The sequence below is a fragment of the Mus caroli genome, chromosome 8 (genome assembly GCF_900094665.2).
Source record: "Mus caroli chromosome 8, CAROLI_EIJ_v1.1, whole genome shotgun sequence".
Taxonomy (NCBI): Eukaryota; Metazoa; Chordata; class Mammalia; order Rodentia; family Muridae; genus Mus; species Mus caroli.
The window spans coordinates 74,608,072-74,623,312 of NC_034577.1; the positions used below are offsets into that span (position 1 = coordinate 74,608,072).

At 46.0% G+C, this 15,241-nt stretch overlaps 1 protein-coding gene across 1 annotated transcript in view; it reads left to right on the plus strand.

Annotated features, from left to right (window-relative positions):
• Tbc1d9 (TBC1 domain family member 9) overlaps positions 1-12,063 on the plus strand; it is a 103,623-nt gene extending 91,560 nt beyond the window's left edge. Inside the window, exons 16-21 of the mRNA XM_021169602.2 lie at positions 93-333; positions 3,821-3,886; positions 5,027-5,113; positions 8,101-8,175; positions 8,262-8,365; positions 9,965-12,063. Of these exons, the coding sequence (XP_021025261.1) occupies positions 93-333; positions 3,821-3,886; positions 5,027-5,113; positions 8,101-8,175; positions 8,262-8,365; positions 9,965-10,681 (1,290 nt within the window). The 3' untranslated portion in view covers positions 10,682-12,063. The remainder of the gene's footprint in view (positions 1-92; positions 334-3,820; positions 3,887-5,026; positions 5,114-8,100; positions 8,176-8,261; positions 8,366-9,964) is intronic.
• Positions 12,064-15,241: the final 3,178 nt, after the last annotated feature.

Consider the following 15,241-nt stretch of genomic DNA (forward strand, 5'->3'; position numbering starts at 1 on the left):
CCCACACACAGGCAGATTGGACACTGTGCCTAGGGTAACAGCAATGATCTGGGGCTGTATGAGGACAGTAACCACTTTGCAACATTTTTCAGGCTGAGCATCTGACCAGCTGCTACTGGGGCGGGAGCAGCAATGCCCTGGACCGACACGACCCCAGCCTGCCTTACCTGGAGCAGTACCGCATCGACTTTGAGCAGTTCAAGGGCATGTTCGTGCTGCTCTTTCCCTGGGCGTGTGGCACACACTCCGATGTGCTGGCCTCCCGCCTGTTCCAGCTGTTAGATGAGAATGGAGACTCCTTGATTAACTTCCGAGAGTTCGTCTCTGGGCTGAGTAAGGATGCGATATTCTTGTATGAGCTGGGTGGGGACAATGGGGTGTCACCTGGGGGTCCCCTGATAGCACTCAGGGTCCCCACACTGGGTCTAGAGGAAGGAAGAATGCATACAGGGTTTGCATGCTAGTTGTAAGATTGTGTCTGGCTAACAGCTGTGTTAACGGGTAATCTACAGCCCACTTGACACATGAGACAGATGTTAACATGAGTTCAAAACATGTTATCAGGGCGCTTGTAAAAAGATTCAGCTGGTGAAGGTGCCTGCTTCCAAGTCTGTTCTGAGTTCCAGTACCTTCCTGGTGGAGAGGGAGGGCCAACTCCCACAGAGTGTTCTCTGACCTCCTCCACACAGGGCTGTGGCACATGTACACACACACACACACACACACACACACACACACACCATAGACATAAATAACTAATATGTAGGCTTTTAAAAAAAATACATGAACAGAGAATGCATATGACAGTAAAATGCTAACATATCCTGTCAACCCTGACAGGCTTCCCAGGGAAAAAGGAATAGCTAGATGGTGGATTGGATTGTTTTACAAAACAATATAATAATGAAAAGATACCCTATATAGAATAATCACATATAGGTAAACCTTTGTAATATATGGTCTCATAATATTTCTAAGTAACATCAAATCTATTTTAATTAAAGACTGGAAAACCATAGCATAAATGGAAGTCTTTGCTGTCTGTTTCCTGGCTAAAGGACTGTCTACAAGTGGGATATGTGCACACTCTCACAAGGACTGCCTCTGGCTAGGACACGCACACATATATGCACACCAGACACCTGACCAGCAGGGTACAGGATGCTGGCTATCTACCAGCTTTGCTCACTTCTCTGCTGTGCTTGGACCTTTATTCCGTTTATAATGGGATGGAGAAACTGTTGCGTGGTAAGAGAGCTTGGCCCACTTGATGTGAAGTCAGAAGTGTAGCAAGCCTTGTGCCTGGATGTCAGGATGAATTTTTTTCTGAGGGAATAGTGCCTGTCTGTTATCTTGTGCATCCATCCCTTTTCTCGTCCCTGTAACAAAATGACCTACAACTTAAGCAACTTAAGCAGGAAGTGTTTCTTTTGGCTCACAGTTTGAGGGCACAGTCCATCTCAGCGGGGAAGCATCAGCTGCGTGCGTATGAAGTATCTGCCTGGTCACTGGACGCAGTCAAGAGCAGGGACATCAATGCTGGAGCTCAGCTCTCAGGCTCAGTTCCGTTCAGTCTGGGACTCCAAGCCGTGTCATGGTGGCGCTCATATCTAGGATGTGCCTTCCCACCACAGTGAACGTAGTCTAGAATCTCCCTCACAGATGCCTCAGTGATTCTAGGTCCGATTACACTGGCAGTCATCAGTGGTAGCCAGTTGTGCTTGCATCCTATGCTTGAAGTGATCTATCCAGGCAAAGATGCAAGACTAGGTTTAGAGTCAGTGATGGCTTCAGACAGCACTCTTTCTCTGTAGGCAAAATGTCTAGAAGGTCAGAGAAAACCGGAAGTGTGCTGCCTGGAAAAGGTCTTCTTAGGTTAAGTCTGTCCTCACAGTTATATGAAGCCTTGTGCACATACTTGGGGTAGGCTTGTCTGGAGGAGTTTGAAGTATACATACACAATGCAAACAGCCCTTCCGACTAATGATGGCACCAAACAGTTGTACAGTATTTTTCATGTCAGGCACTACTGCAGTGGTTTCTATGTATGTATTTATTTGCCCTAAGGCACAAGTTACAAACTTCAGGTTTGAATTCTGACAGCCCGAAGGCATAGTTTGTGCTGTAACTGTCACACTGAGTGAGAAAAATTATCACTGGTCTCAGTCCATTTTAGCTATTCTAACAAAATGCTTTTTAGTCCAAATAATTCTTACACAAAAGAAATAAATTTCCCATAGTTCTAGAGCATGACTGGCCCAAGATCAAGAGAAGATCACATTCCCTTTCTGTGGTGAACAGTTCTCTCCATGTACTGATGCATGGTGGAAGAGCAAGCAGCCACCTGTGAGTCCCTTCAGTAAGGACTCCAATTTCCATGGCAGCACTGTTCTGACCTACTCAAAAGCCAATGGCACCATCATAGTTAACATTCAGAGCAGGTCTTATGAGGTGACACCAACATTGCAGGTCACAGGTTATCTGCCTACCCACTGATGGCCTGTCTTAGGGCTTTACTGCTGTGAACAGACACCATGACCAAGGCAACTCCTATAAGGACAACATTTAATTGGGGCTGGCTTGCAGGTTCAGAGGTTCAGTCCATTATCATCAAGACAGGAAAATGGCAGGGTCCAGGCAGACATAGTTCAGGAGATGCTGAGAGTTCTACATCTTCATCTGAAGGCTGCTAGAAGACTGGCTTCCATGTGGTTAGGAGGAGGGTCTCATTGCCCACCCCTACAGTGACACACTCCCTCCAACAAGGCCACACCTCCTAATAGTGCCACTTCCTGAGCGAAGCATATTCAAACCATCACACAGAAAGAACAGAAGCTCAGCAGCTTGCTGAGATTCCACTTCTTAGGCAGCAATAAGTACCTGCTGTCAGAACCAGCTGAGAGCTGCATGTGATTCACATCAGTCAGACCCAGGGTGGAAATGAGATTATCCAGCCAAAAGCTGCCCCTTGTTTCCCATGCAGAAGACATTTCTTCTAGAACAGTCCCAAGAGGCATTGGTTAAATGTTAGCATAGATACAGGCTATAGATAAGAACCCAGGGGGATAATCATATCGTCCCTTCCCACCAGGATTCCAAGGCCTCTCTTCCCTCTTCCTGAACTGGCTCATCTCCAGTTAGAGACTTTAGTAAATACTTCCAGAAAATGTTTCTGATTCCAGGAGCAGCTCAGAGTTTAAGGAGAGAAGCAGGACTCTCTTGTTTAAACCTTATAACAGCAGAATCAATTAAAATGAAGGCTAGAACAAGTTAAAACAAATATTTCAGGGACCTCACAAAAGCATTGAGAAAGGATTTCTCAAGTAAGGAATTTGGTGTTAATCTTAAATGTGCTCTTCGTTCATTTCTGATTTTGTAGTTGTTTAGGATGCTAAGGCCCAGTCTTAGGATGATATATATAGTTATTAGCTAATATACTTAAAATCTTTGCATGTGCGAACGTATGTAGTTCTTTATGTGTCATGGGGTCCCAGTGTCAATTACTGGTAGATTTTTCTGTCATAATCTCACCTCACAAAGGGGAAACTGAGGCTAAAGAGAGGTGGACCCTTCTGTGGTGCATAGTTGTGAAGCACAAAGCATTTGAAGCCAGACCTCCTGAGTCAAGAGTCTTAACTAAAGTAGGCCCCAGGCAGAACATTTGTCACACAGTGTCTTTAACTAGATAGTCTTGCGGGATATAGATAGATAGATAGATAGATAGATAGATAGATAGATAGATAGATAAGAGCTCACTGAGCCTGGGGGGCGTCACTAACCCACAGGACATATTTCACACTGGCTCTTTCTCAATTTCTAGGTGCTGCATGCCATGGGGACCTCACAGAGAAACTCAAACTCCTGTACAAGATGCACGTCTTGCCTGGTAAGTGGGACTAGGAGAGGCTGCACGCACACTGACTGGCACACAAGACCTGGCTCCACATCACTTCCTTTGGTAGCATCTCTCTGCCTGTTTGGATATTAGATCATTCATTCTTCCTCAAAGGCCAGGCTGAGGTGCTACTTCACATGAGTTCCTGAATGCTGTCCTGGACTTGACTGTCATTTGCCTGTCTCAGAACTGAGTTGAGCTCGTAGGAAGCATGACAGCCATCTTCAAGAGAAAGGGCAGCCTTTCAGGGGCATACGGTAGCAGGTGGTTCCCATTCATGTATTTATTTAGTGTACACCTTAATCTCAGCTTCCCCTTTCCTCTCCCCACCCCACCCTGCCCCTCCCCTCCCCTCATTCCTCCCCTCCCTTTCTCCTCAGAAAAGGAGAGGCCTCCCATGAATATCAACCCACCTTGGCATCTCAAGTTGCAGTAAGAGACTGGGTGCTTCTTCTTCTATCGAGGCTTAGTCAAGACAGCCCAGTTAGGGGAAAGGGATCCAAAGGGAAGTGACAGAGTCAGAGACAGCCTCTGCTCCTTCTGTTAGGAGTCTCCCATGAAGACCGACCTACACAGCTGTTACATCTGTGCAGAAGGCCTAGGTCTGTCCCATGCATGCTCTCTGGTTGGTGGTTCAGTCTCTGATAGCCTCTATGGGCCCAGGTTAGTTGATTCTGTAGGTTTCTTGTGGTGTCCTTGACCTCTCTGGCTCCTTCAGTCCTTTGAGTAGAGGTTTTGACGTTGGAGGGAACAACCAGGCATGCCACTGAGGCTTGGAGTTCAGTTTTAAATAAGACTGGTCTCGCCTGGGGTAAATCTATCAAATACTGAAAATCATTCACACCCCCAGATGGGAGCAAATGTGGGCTTGAGTAGCAGACAGTGTCCTATAACTGACCCAGAGAGTACTGTCTCAAAGTCTTTGGGAAATCGTTCCGATAAAGAGGCAGGGGGTGGGGGGTTAGAAAGAAGATGGAGTTAGAACGATGAAGTTACCCACTGACCCCACAGATGCCTCCGAGGCCGCCCAGCCCTCCATCCCACTTTGCTGACTTCAGATCTCCATCCTCCCTGTCACTCCCTGGTGTGGCGGAGCTGACCCCTCACGTGTCTGTGTCCCCTCTCTCACAGAGCCATCCTGTGATCAAGATGAGCCAGACTCTGCCTTTGAAGCCACTCAGTACTTTTTTGAAGACATCACCCCAGAATGCACACACGGTAGGTGAAGTTCTAACCCCCACGGAGACTGTTTTTGTCTCCTGTAGCGCCTGCTATTCCTGGGGAGACTTAACTCCAAAGTTAGTCAGAGAAGTCTGTAAGTAGGTTGGCCTAGCAGTCATGAGGTTTGCACACCCACCTTGCCTTCTTAGGCTCTCAGTTTAGAGAGGGTTCTTCTCTTATGCAAATGCTTGTGAAAAGGCCACCGGCCACACTGTGGAATGTCTTTACACGGTGCTTCTTCAGAGCGTTTTTTTCTAACTCCAGAATCCCTATCGCGTTGCTGGATGTTTCAAAATACAGACTAAAATACACAAGATAAGCTGGAAATCTTGCTCATACAATAACCAGCTATTCATAGCCTGACATTTTGCTTTTCCACACTTTCCTATTAGTGTATGTGACTATGTGCACACACAGTACACCCATCTAACCTGGGATCTGGCTACTTACAAACTTCTGTTTTTGTTTTTGCTAAAATTCGGAGAACCGAATCCAGGGCCTTGCTCGTGGAAGGATTCTCTACATTTCTTTTCACGTGTGCATATGCACATGTATGCCACAGAGCATGTTTGGAGGTCAGAGGAGAACTTGCTGGAGTCGCTTCTTTCCTTACACCATGTGGGTCCCAAGGAGTGAAGTCAGGTCATTAGGCTTGGAAGCAGGAATGAGCCCAATTTGCCAGCCCCCATTTTTATTGTTCTATTAGATGTGTGTATATATGTGCTTCATTAATTATCGTTTTCCTTAAAATGCAGTGAGAAGGTGATATCATTATATCATTAGGGCTTTTTTCTGAAAACATTGTCATTTCCTCTGATGCCCACCAAAAATCTTCATGTCACAATGGGCCACCCCCACCCCACCCCCGTGACCTCCCCACCACTCAGACGCCTATATTATGGTGTTACCAGAACAAGCTGTACCCAAAGTCCTTCTGCCAAGACGTCTCCGATACCAAAATCTGAATTTCTGACATGGTATGGAAGAAGGCAAAAGTTGATGAGCTCCCACTTTGTGGCCACACAGTGTCAGATGAGTTTAAGTGACTCTCTCCCTAAGCCCTGGAAGCCACCTGTGTTTGTGCCAACAAAAACATGGTAAAAAATGCAAAGATGGCTTTGATAGTGAAGAGCAGCGCCACCCTTCCCATGTCACCTGCATCAACAGGGGTTTCAGTGCTGGAGCTGACAGGCTCCTGACAGCAAGCAGAGTGCCACCGAGAAGCTCCAGGCCACAGTGACCAGGGTTCGCTTAGCCAGGTCATCTTGTCCCTCTGCACCAAACTGCAGCATTAGGAGCATAAGGGAAAGGCCTTTCATGTAACCAAGATCAAGTTTCCTGGTTGCCCAAGATCCCAGAAGAGTCTGGCTTCACCAGGTTTAATGCAAATGAATTTGAAGACGTGGTAGCCAAGGAGTGGTCTGTCCCCAGTAGATATGGGGTCAAACATATCATCAGTTTGGGGATGGGCCCTGCACTCCTGAGGGCTTCCACTGTGCTGAGTCCTGTGTCCATCAGTTCATGTGCAGTAATGAATCTCATTAGCAGCCTGGAAAACAAATTCATAGAAGGCTAGTTTTTTAAAGATTGCATAATAACCACTGCACGGGTTTGCTGCACACTAAATAGTATGGGTGTCTATTTGTTTCCTATTGCTTTTTTCATGAAGCAGGGAAGAGATGCCCTGTCCCTCTAGCTAAAATGCTGCTAAGGGAGGTTGGAAATCCAGCTGCGACTGAGCTAGCTGAGGAAGTCCAGGAAGCACTCACAGCCAGCCAAATCCATCAGACTCTGAGACTGTTGTAACTCTTGTCCTCCCCGGTGTCTGTGTGTCCTGTCATGTCCAGTTTCAAGAGGAAAACACAGTTATAACTGGGTTCTTCAAAAATCATATTTTAGAGTTGCCAAATTATGTTCTCTTGCTTCTACTGTCATTTCCGTTTCCCATAAAGGATATGTTCTTGATCCTGTTACAAGTCACAGCAGATGCTTGTGAGGCTGTAAGATCCCAGGCAGGATGGAGGAATGGAGGCTTATGGGAAATTCCACACCACCACCTCCAGTAGCTTCTAAAGACTGCATGACATCATCCTTTTCATCTTTCATTGTACAATAAACCCTCTGCTGTGAGAAATAAATCTGGGGCCATCCTTCACCTAGAGGTGGAGTTGTCAGATAAAATATGTCCAATCAAATTCAAATTTCTGGCTGGAGCGATGGCTCAGTGGTTAAGAGCACTGACTGCTCTTCCAAAGGTCTTGAGTTCATGTCCCAGCAACCACATGGTGGCTCACAACCATCCTTGATGAGATCTGATGCCCATCTTCTGGTATGTCTGAAGGCAGCTATGGTATATTCATATACATAAAATAAATAATTCTTTCAAAAAATTCAAATTTCTAAAGAAGAACTTGTTTAGTATAAGTATACATCATGTGCTATTAGAAATGCACTTTGACCAACAGATTATCTGACAAGGAGTCAGATATCAGATATCTGATTATCTGACATCTCAGCAATAGAGATGTCCCTGAAAAGCTAAAGTGTATTGGGGAAGAGATATAAGTGGGTGTAGTCATGAAATGATGAGTTTCCAGCTAAGGTGCCAGGTTAAGCGCAAAGGTGTTGTTCTGTACAGGGAGGTGAGGAGTTGTGTCCTGGAAGACTCTACTATATGTTATGAATGTATGTATATACGTATGTACTGTGAAGATTTGTGTGTGACTGTGGAAGCTAGAATGTATCAGATCCCTAGGAGCTGGAGTGACAGGCAATCTTAAGCCACCTGATGTAGGTCATAAGAGTCAAACTCTGGGTCTCTCTCTGCAAGAGCACCATAGCATGAATAATGCTCTCCAGCCAGTGTTAACATTTCTGTTTGCTAAGTCAGGCCACCCTGCCCACAGAATCTTCATTTTCTACTACACTAAGTCCATGATTTATATTCTCTAACACCCTTCTTCTTTCCGAATATTCCCTGATAGTTGTTGGCTTGGACAGTAGAGGCAAGCAGAGTGCGGACGACGGCTTCGTCACAGTGAGCCTGAAGCAGGACAGAGGTACAGATGTCCTCTTCTCTGTTTACCAGCCTGCTGTTCTTGTTTCTTGATCTATGAATGCTCATCTCTTGACTTTTGGGTTTTAGGGAAAAGGGCAAATTCTCAAGAAAACCGTAATTACCTAAAACTCTGGACTGCAGAAAATAAGTCTAAGTCAAAAACTGCCAAGGATTTGCCCAAGCTGAACCAGGTAAGAAACTGTTCTTTGCAGCCATGTATAAACGTAGATTAAAATATCTCCTAGAGACAGCGGGGACTTGGGGGTACTTAACTGTGTTCTGCTTGTATTTGTTTTGGTGTTTTGTTTTTCAAGACAGGGTTTCTCTGTGTAGTCCTAGCTGTCCTGGAACTCACAGAAATCCACCTGTCTCTGCCTCCTGAATGCTGGGATTAAAGGTGTGCACCACTGCCACCCATTGGATTTATTCATTTTTTTAAAAGACAGGGTGTCATGTAGTCCAGGCTGGCCCCAACTATGTAGCTGAAGATGACCTTGAATTTTTGATTCTCCTGCCTCCACCTCCCAAGTGCACAGGCATGTAGCCACCATATCCAATTTATGCGGTGCAGTGAGTTGAACCCTGGACTTCACGTATGCCAGGCAAGCACTCTCAATTGAATTACATCTCTATTTGGATTTATTCCTTTTGCATCAAAAATTATGCTCTGTTGTGAGAAAATGTCCTCCTAAAAGAAAAATTGAACAAAGTACTCAGATCTGAGAGTACGTGCGCTCCATCCCAATTGGCATGATTACCCTAAGATACTCAGAAGTTAAGTTCTGCTGTCTTATATCACTGCACTCAGCAATAGAGATGTCCCTGAAAAGCTAAAGTGTATTGGGGAAGATATATAAGTGGGTGTAGTCATGAAATGATGAGTTTCCAGCTAAGGTGCCAGGTTAAGCGCAAAGGTGTTGTTCTGTACAGGGAGGTGAGGAGTTGTGTCCTGGGAGACTCTACTATAGCTAACCTTGGGAACAGTCTTCAAAACTTCAGAGACATGAGGAGAGATGAGTCTGATGCTTCCTTAAGATTCTTCAACTAGGAGGAAAAGAAGAGAGAGAGAGAGAGAGAGAGAGAGAGAGAGAGAGAGAGAGAGAGAGAGAGAGAGAGAGTGTAGCCCTGCACTGAGGAGGCAGAAGAAGGGGATAATGAGTTTGAAGCTAGCCTGGCCTACATAGTGAAACCCTGTTTCAAAACAACCAAAGTGGATAGGGGCAGCAGAGGAAGAGGAAGAAACTAAGCAAGATGTAACTTATCCACTGTGCGTGAGGAGTATATTTTCATGGGCATAGGCACAAATATGTGGGGTGCGTGCACGGAGGCCAGAGGACAACCTCAGCTACCACCCCTCAGGAGCCACCCTCCTTGTGTTTTGAGACAGAGTCTCTCATTGGCCCGGAGCTCACCAAATAGGCAAAGTTGGCTGGCCAGTGAACTCCAAGGGTCCATCTGTCTCTGTCCGCCCCGATGCTGGGATAGCAAGTGCACCCCCCCCCCCTTTAAACTATGGCTTCTCAGAAGACTCCACAACTTTACCAACTGAGCAGTCTCCCCAGCCTCTGCCACAGTCATCCTCCACTCTTGGTGATGAGTCCTTACCATTTCATTCTTGCTCTTTTTATGTATGGTTCAAATTTTCAAAGAGGGAGGGGTCTAATAAAGGTGCCTTAACAGTCGGCCCATCCCTTCTTTGTAGAGCATTTCCCGGGGGCTTTGAGAGTCGTAGTTTAAATAGCTGTTTAGTCCCTCCTCTTAGATCCTTGCCTTCCCTACTCATTCTCCAGGGGCAGTTTATCGAGCTCTGTAAGACCATGTACAACATGTTCAGTGAAGACCCCAATGAGCAGGAGCTGTACCATGCCACAGCTGCGGTGACCAGCCTCCTGCTGGAGATCGGAGAGGTTGGCAAGTTCTTCATTACTCAGCCCGCGAAGGAAGATGCAGTTCCTGGACCACCCTGCGGCCAGGCCATCCCAGGCATGCTCTTCCCTAAGAAGGGGTCCAGCCAGTCCTATGTGGTGGAGTCCGCAGAGCCACTCACAGCTAGCCTGGCAGTGGACAGTGAGGAGCACTCCCTGGGAGGGCAGATGGAGGACATTAAACTGGAGGACTCCTCACCCAGGGACAACGGGGCCTGCTCCTCCATGTTGATCTCCGATGATGACACCAAGGATGACAGCTCCATGTCATCCTACTCGGTGCTGAGCGCCGGCTCCCACGAGGAGGATAAACTGCACTGTGAGGACATCGGGGAGGACACAGTCCTGGTGCGTAGCAGTCAGGGTAGAGCCACCCTGCCCAGGAGCAGCAGCCTGGACCGGGACTGGGCCATCACCTTTGAGCAGTTCCTGGCCTCGCTCTTGACGGAGCCTGCTCTCGTGAGGTACTTTGACAAGCCAGTGTGCATGATGGCCAGGGTCACCAGTGCAAAGAACATCCGTATGATGGGCAAGCCCCTCACCTCAGCCAGTGACTATGAAATCTCTGCCCTGTCGGGCTGATGCAGGGAGGGAAGCCAAGGAGTTTTTTATGTTCGTCTGTGTTGGGGGTTGGGGGGAAGGGCTCTTTCCTTTTAAATTAACTATTTATTAGTGCCCGGCTTAAAAAGCCTAGTGTTTTCATAATGTAATACAATGAAAAAATGGTGAGAAATAGATACCCCAAAGTAAGGCACTAACAGTCTGCCTATGAGGCATGGCTACCAGAACCTACTTTATTCATTGATTTCCCCCCAAAGACCAAACTGTCAGTGAAATGTGTGTTATAACTTAGTACTCTTGCTGTATCCATAGTAAGAAAATATCTCTGTTCAATGCTAATAAAGACAGCCGTGCTCTGAGGTAAAATTAGACCTAGAAGGAAATTGGAGACTAGACTGTTGTAGAAGGAAGGGGCATTGTCAGCTGGGGTAAATCTCGAAGTACTTCAAAATATTTTTTAAGATTTGAAATATATTTCATAAAAATCCTCCATCCAAAAGTCATATTCTGCACTGGGCCCCTCAGGGGGACACATTTGGGTTTCAGGTAGTTATGAAAATATAAATGATTTTGCGTGATGCTAGAGTGGCATATTTGATCAGAATGGATTGACAACTTACTCTGATTATTTATGTCAGCTGTCCGGGGAGGGGGGCGGACAGCTGATCCATCTGAGATGTGATCCATCTGAGAACCCGAATGTGAGTGCAAAGAGGTCCCAGGACACAGGATCCAGCCTTTTGTTTCAATTTTTGTTTTTGAAGGACGAGAAGTCCCGGTGCCTCTCGTGCGAAGTCCTGGTGCCTCTCGTGCGAAGTCCCAGTGCCTCTCGTGCGAAGTCCCGGTGCCTCTCGTGCGGGAGTTTTTAGATTCTTGTTACACATTGAAAATACAGCAAAATGATAATAAAATTAAAACAATGATTTTTACCACTTCCATACTTTCTGTAGAGACAAGAAATTATATCATGTCGCTATAGAGGTTACGTTTGCAGCGAGGGGATTCTGCAGGAAGACGTAACTAGACGTGTAAAACAGAACCTGTCACTTTATTTAACAGAATAGAATGTTCTGGCTCCTGGAGGGGTGTGGACATCAAAGCTGGCACGCCTGCACTTTGAATCCTTATTTCCGTTTACTGTTGTAAGCTTTTGTTGGTTGCAGCCACTGGGAGACCTTCCGCTGGGGCTCTCGGCCTCACAGCCACATTCCTGTTCACCTCTGCCTGTTCTGAGGTTGCTTTCCAACAGTCCCTTCGTTTATTACTTTCCGTGTCCTTTCTTTAGCTGTCCCAGATGTAATTTTTTTTTAATTTTATTTGCAGAATGATTTTTAAACTGTCAAATGAAGGAGTTATGAACCTCAGCTAGGATAAATGTGAACAAATAAAATACTTCAGATATGGCTCGGTGTCCTTGTACTTGAGTTTCTGCCTGCTTGAGTTTCTGCCTGAGACCATATGTTGTTCCTTTGACAATTTTGTAGGGAATCTATCAGCAGATGACCATTTCGAGTAAGTAAAATTTTATGAGAAAATATTTTGAGTTAAGAAAATGTGTAGAGCCAAGAAATATTTCTTAAAAATAGAAGTACAGTGCTGCATTCCAAAAATATTTGAAATAAAAAAGATAGTTTATGTTAGGGTTTCCATTACTGTGAAGAGACACCATGACCACAGCAACTCTTACAAAGGCAAACATTTAGTTTGGATTGGGTTACAGTCTCAGAGGTTTAGCCAATTATTATCATGGCAGAAAGCATAGCAGCATGCAGGCAGACATGGTGTTGAAGATAGAGCTAAGAGTTCTACATCTTAATCTTCAGGGAGCAAGGAGAAATTGTGTACCACACTAGGCATAGTTTGAGCATCTCCGACCTCTAAGCCCGCCTCCACAGTGACACACTTACTCCTACCGAGGACACACCTCCTAATAGTGCTACTCCCTGTGGGCCAATCATTCAAACACAAAAGTCTGGGGGGCCATTCCTATTCAAACCACCACATAACCATTAGCAGTTATCTCATTGTAAAGGCTTGGGACTAGAGAGACGGTTCAGCAGTTCAGAGTGTCCACGTCACTTTCAGAGGACCAAAGTTCTGTTCCCAGCACCCATGACAGGAAGCTTGAAATGGCCTGTAAGACACCTCAGGAATGCTGAGAGCAGGAAAGAGTCTTTCCCGGGGCAGAGCACACAAATCAGTTCTCCAATACCAAGTGGTCCGCTCTGAAAACACACACACACATAACATTATATAGACTGAGTAAGTTGTACATGCATATTGTGTACGAAGGGGTGTGTGTGTGTGTGTGTGTGTGCAACAACAATTAATGAAATAAGAAGCCATGAGGGAGCACTGGGGGGAGGGAACGAAAGGAGGAAAGATGTATATAATTATAATTTCTAAGATAATTGTTTAAATGGCCTGTAGCTCTGGCTCCAAGGGGATCCAAGTCCTCTGACTTCTGTGAGCACCTACACTCATGTCACAACTAAAAAAGCAAAAGTTTAAAATGCCTGTTTTTATATATGTCAAAACATCAGAAGTCCCTGTCTGGTCCTCATCTGTGCACTATAGTGCTCCTTGACATGAATTTAATTGAGTCATCTGGAGTCAGTATTTGACTTAACTCTAAAGTCCTTGCTCCATTATCCCACCTGTAACGATCATTTAAATATACCTCAAGAAAGAATCTCAGATCTGACCCCACTTGACCAGCACAGCCTAGGGATGGGGGAAGGGACTCCAGCTGAAGCAGGGTAGCGGGATACTGCAGGTCCTCACTGGACAACTCAGCTGTGACACTGCATTTCTATCTTCAGGCACAGCGTAGCGCTCTCCCTCCCAGCAACAGCGTGCTACAGAGTGGTGATTAGCAGTCGGTTTTCCCGAAAAGCTGCCTGTGCAGGAGCCCCCAGCCCTGGAGTTATTTCTGTCTTCCCTCTGTGTCAGAACAACAACCTCAGAGATAGATCCCTTTTCCTGTTTGCATCTGGATGGTTTGCTTATTTCAGAGAGCCACTGCTGGGGTCTCTGTGACCTTAACAGGAAGCAGGAAGGCAGTTCGACTCAACACGCACGACTCAGTAACAGGTGTTGGTTCAAACTTCAGAAGTCTGACTCCGAGCAGTTTCTCTTAGGCATATTTCATCACAGCATCATTAGGTGAAAATGGTTCTGGTGTTGACTGACTCAATTGCACATGCATAACAAGTATACATAGATCTGCTTGAGGAACAAACTAAGCTAACTGTTAAGCTGACCACATTGAAACTCTTGTTAGGTCCGTAGAGGTTAGGTGCTGTAGACTAAAACAACCTTACAACAAGGGTCTCAGGGAGGAGCTGACCTCACAGCCCAAATGTCACCAGGCTAGAAAACAAGTCCACATCAGCTTTCTGGGCACATAACAGGTATTGTGTTCCTTCTCTTGAAAGAGCAACCCTGGATGCATAGCATTCCAGGTTCTCCTAATGTTTATCTGTGAGCACAGAGACCCCCATGCCTCCTATAGACTGTGTTTCTCCACCTGCCTTACAGTGATGGTGCCATGTGATCTGCCCAGTCTCCCCTCCTGGGGCTTGCCCAGAGCCCACTGTGATGTTTACGACTCCATCTGCAGTCCACTGAGATCCATGTCTCTCAGCCCATGCCTCCTTCCTAAAACTGCTCTCTTCTCAATGTGCAGCAGAGGCGTTGGGTGTTCCAGTCACTCTTGGCACCTGTGCTAATACCAAAATAGACAAAGTATCTGCTCTCCTTGCCTGGATTTTACCACATGCACCCCCAAAGCTATCATTGTTTTCTTTCCACATTTCTCCCAGTTACTTCTTAGCTTAATTAATAATATCAATATCCATTTGGCACCTGAAGCCAGGTACCGTTCTTAATACCTCCTGATTGTGTGTGGCCCACTGTGGTCCTTAGTTTCATCAGCTTGGCTCCACCTAGAATCACCTGGGAAGGGAGTGTCTGCGAGGGACTGTCTAGATCAGTTTGACCTGGGGGGGGGGTTGTCTTGATTATCTTAATTAATGTGAGAAGACCCTGCCCACTGTGAGTGGCACCATTCCCTGGGTTGGGTTCTGGCCCGTGTAAGAGTGGAGAAGGTGAGCCGACTAGCAAGCATGCATGCATGCATTTCTCTCTACTGACTGTGCATGTGATGTGACGAGCCATGTCACCTTCCAACCTTGATTTCCCCATAAAGCTGAGACAAATCCCTTTCCCGCTAAGTTGGTTTTGTCAGGATATTTTATGAGAGCAACAGAAACGAAACTAGAATACCCACGTCTGGCCACCGAGCCCAGTTGCCATCTCCTCCCGTCTTCCTTGAATCCATGGTTCCTCTAGTGCCAGCTACCCCACTGAACTCGGCCTTGTAGCCACTGATTGGCCCTAGCAGTAACAGAACACCCATCACACTTACGATGTCCCCTTTACTCCCACTTACATGTCAAACTTTATTTATAAGTCAAGCTTCCAGCCTTATTCTATATTTTTATGTTTGTATATGCATGTGGGTACATATATTAGTGTGTGAGTGTGTGTGTGTGTGTGTGTGCATATAATGTGTATGTT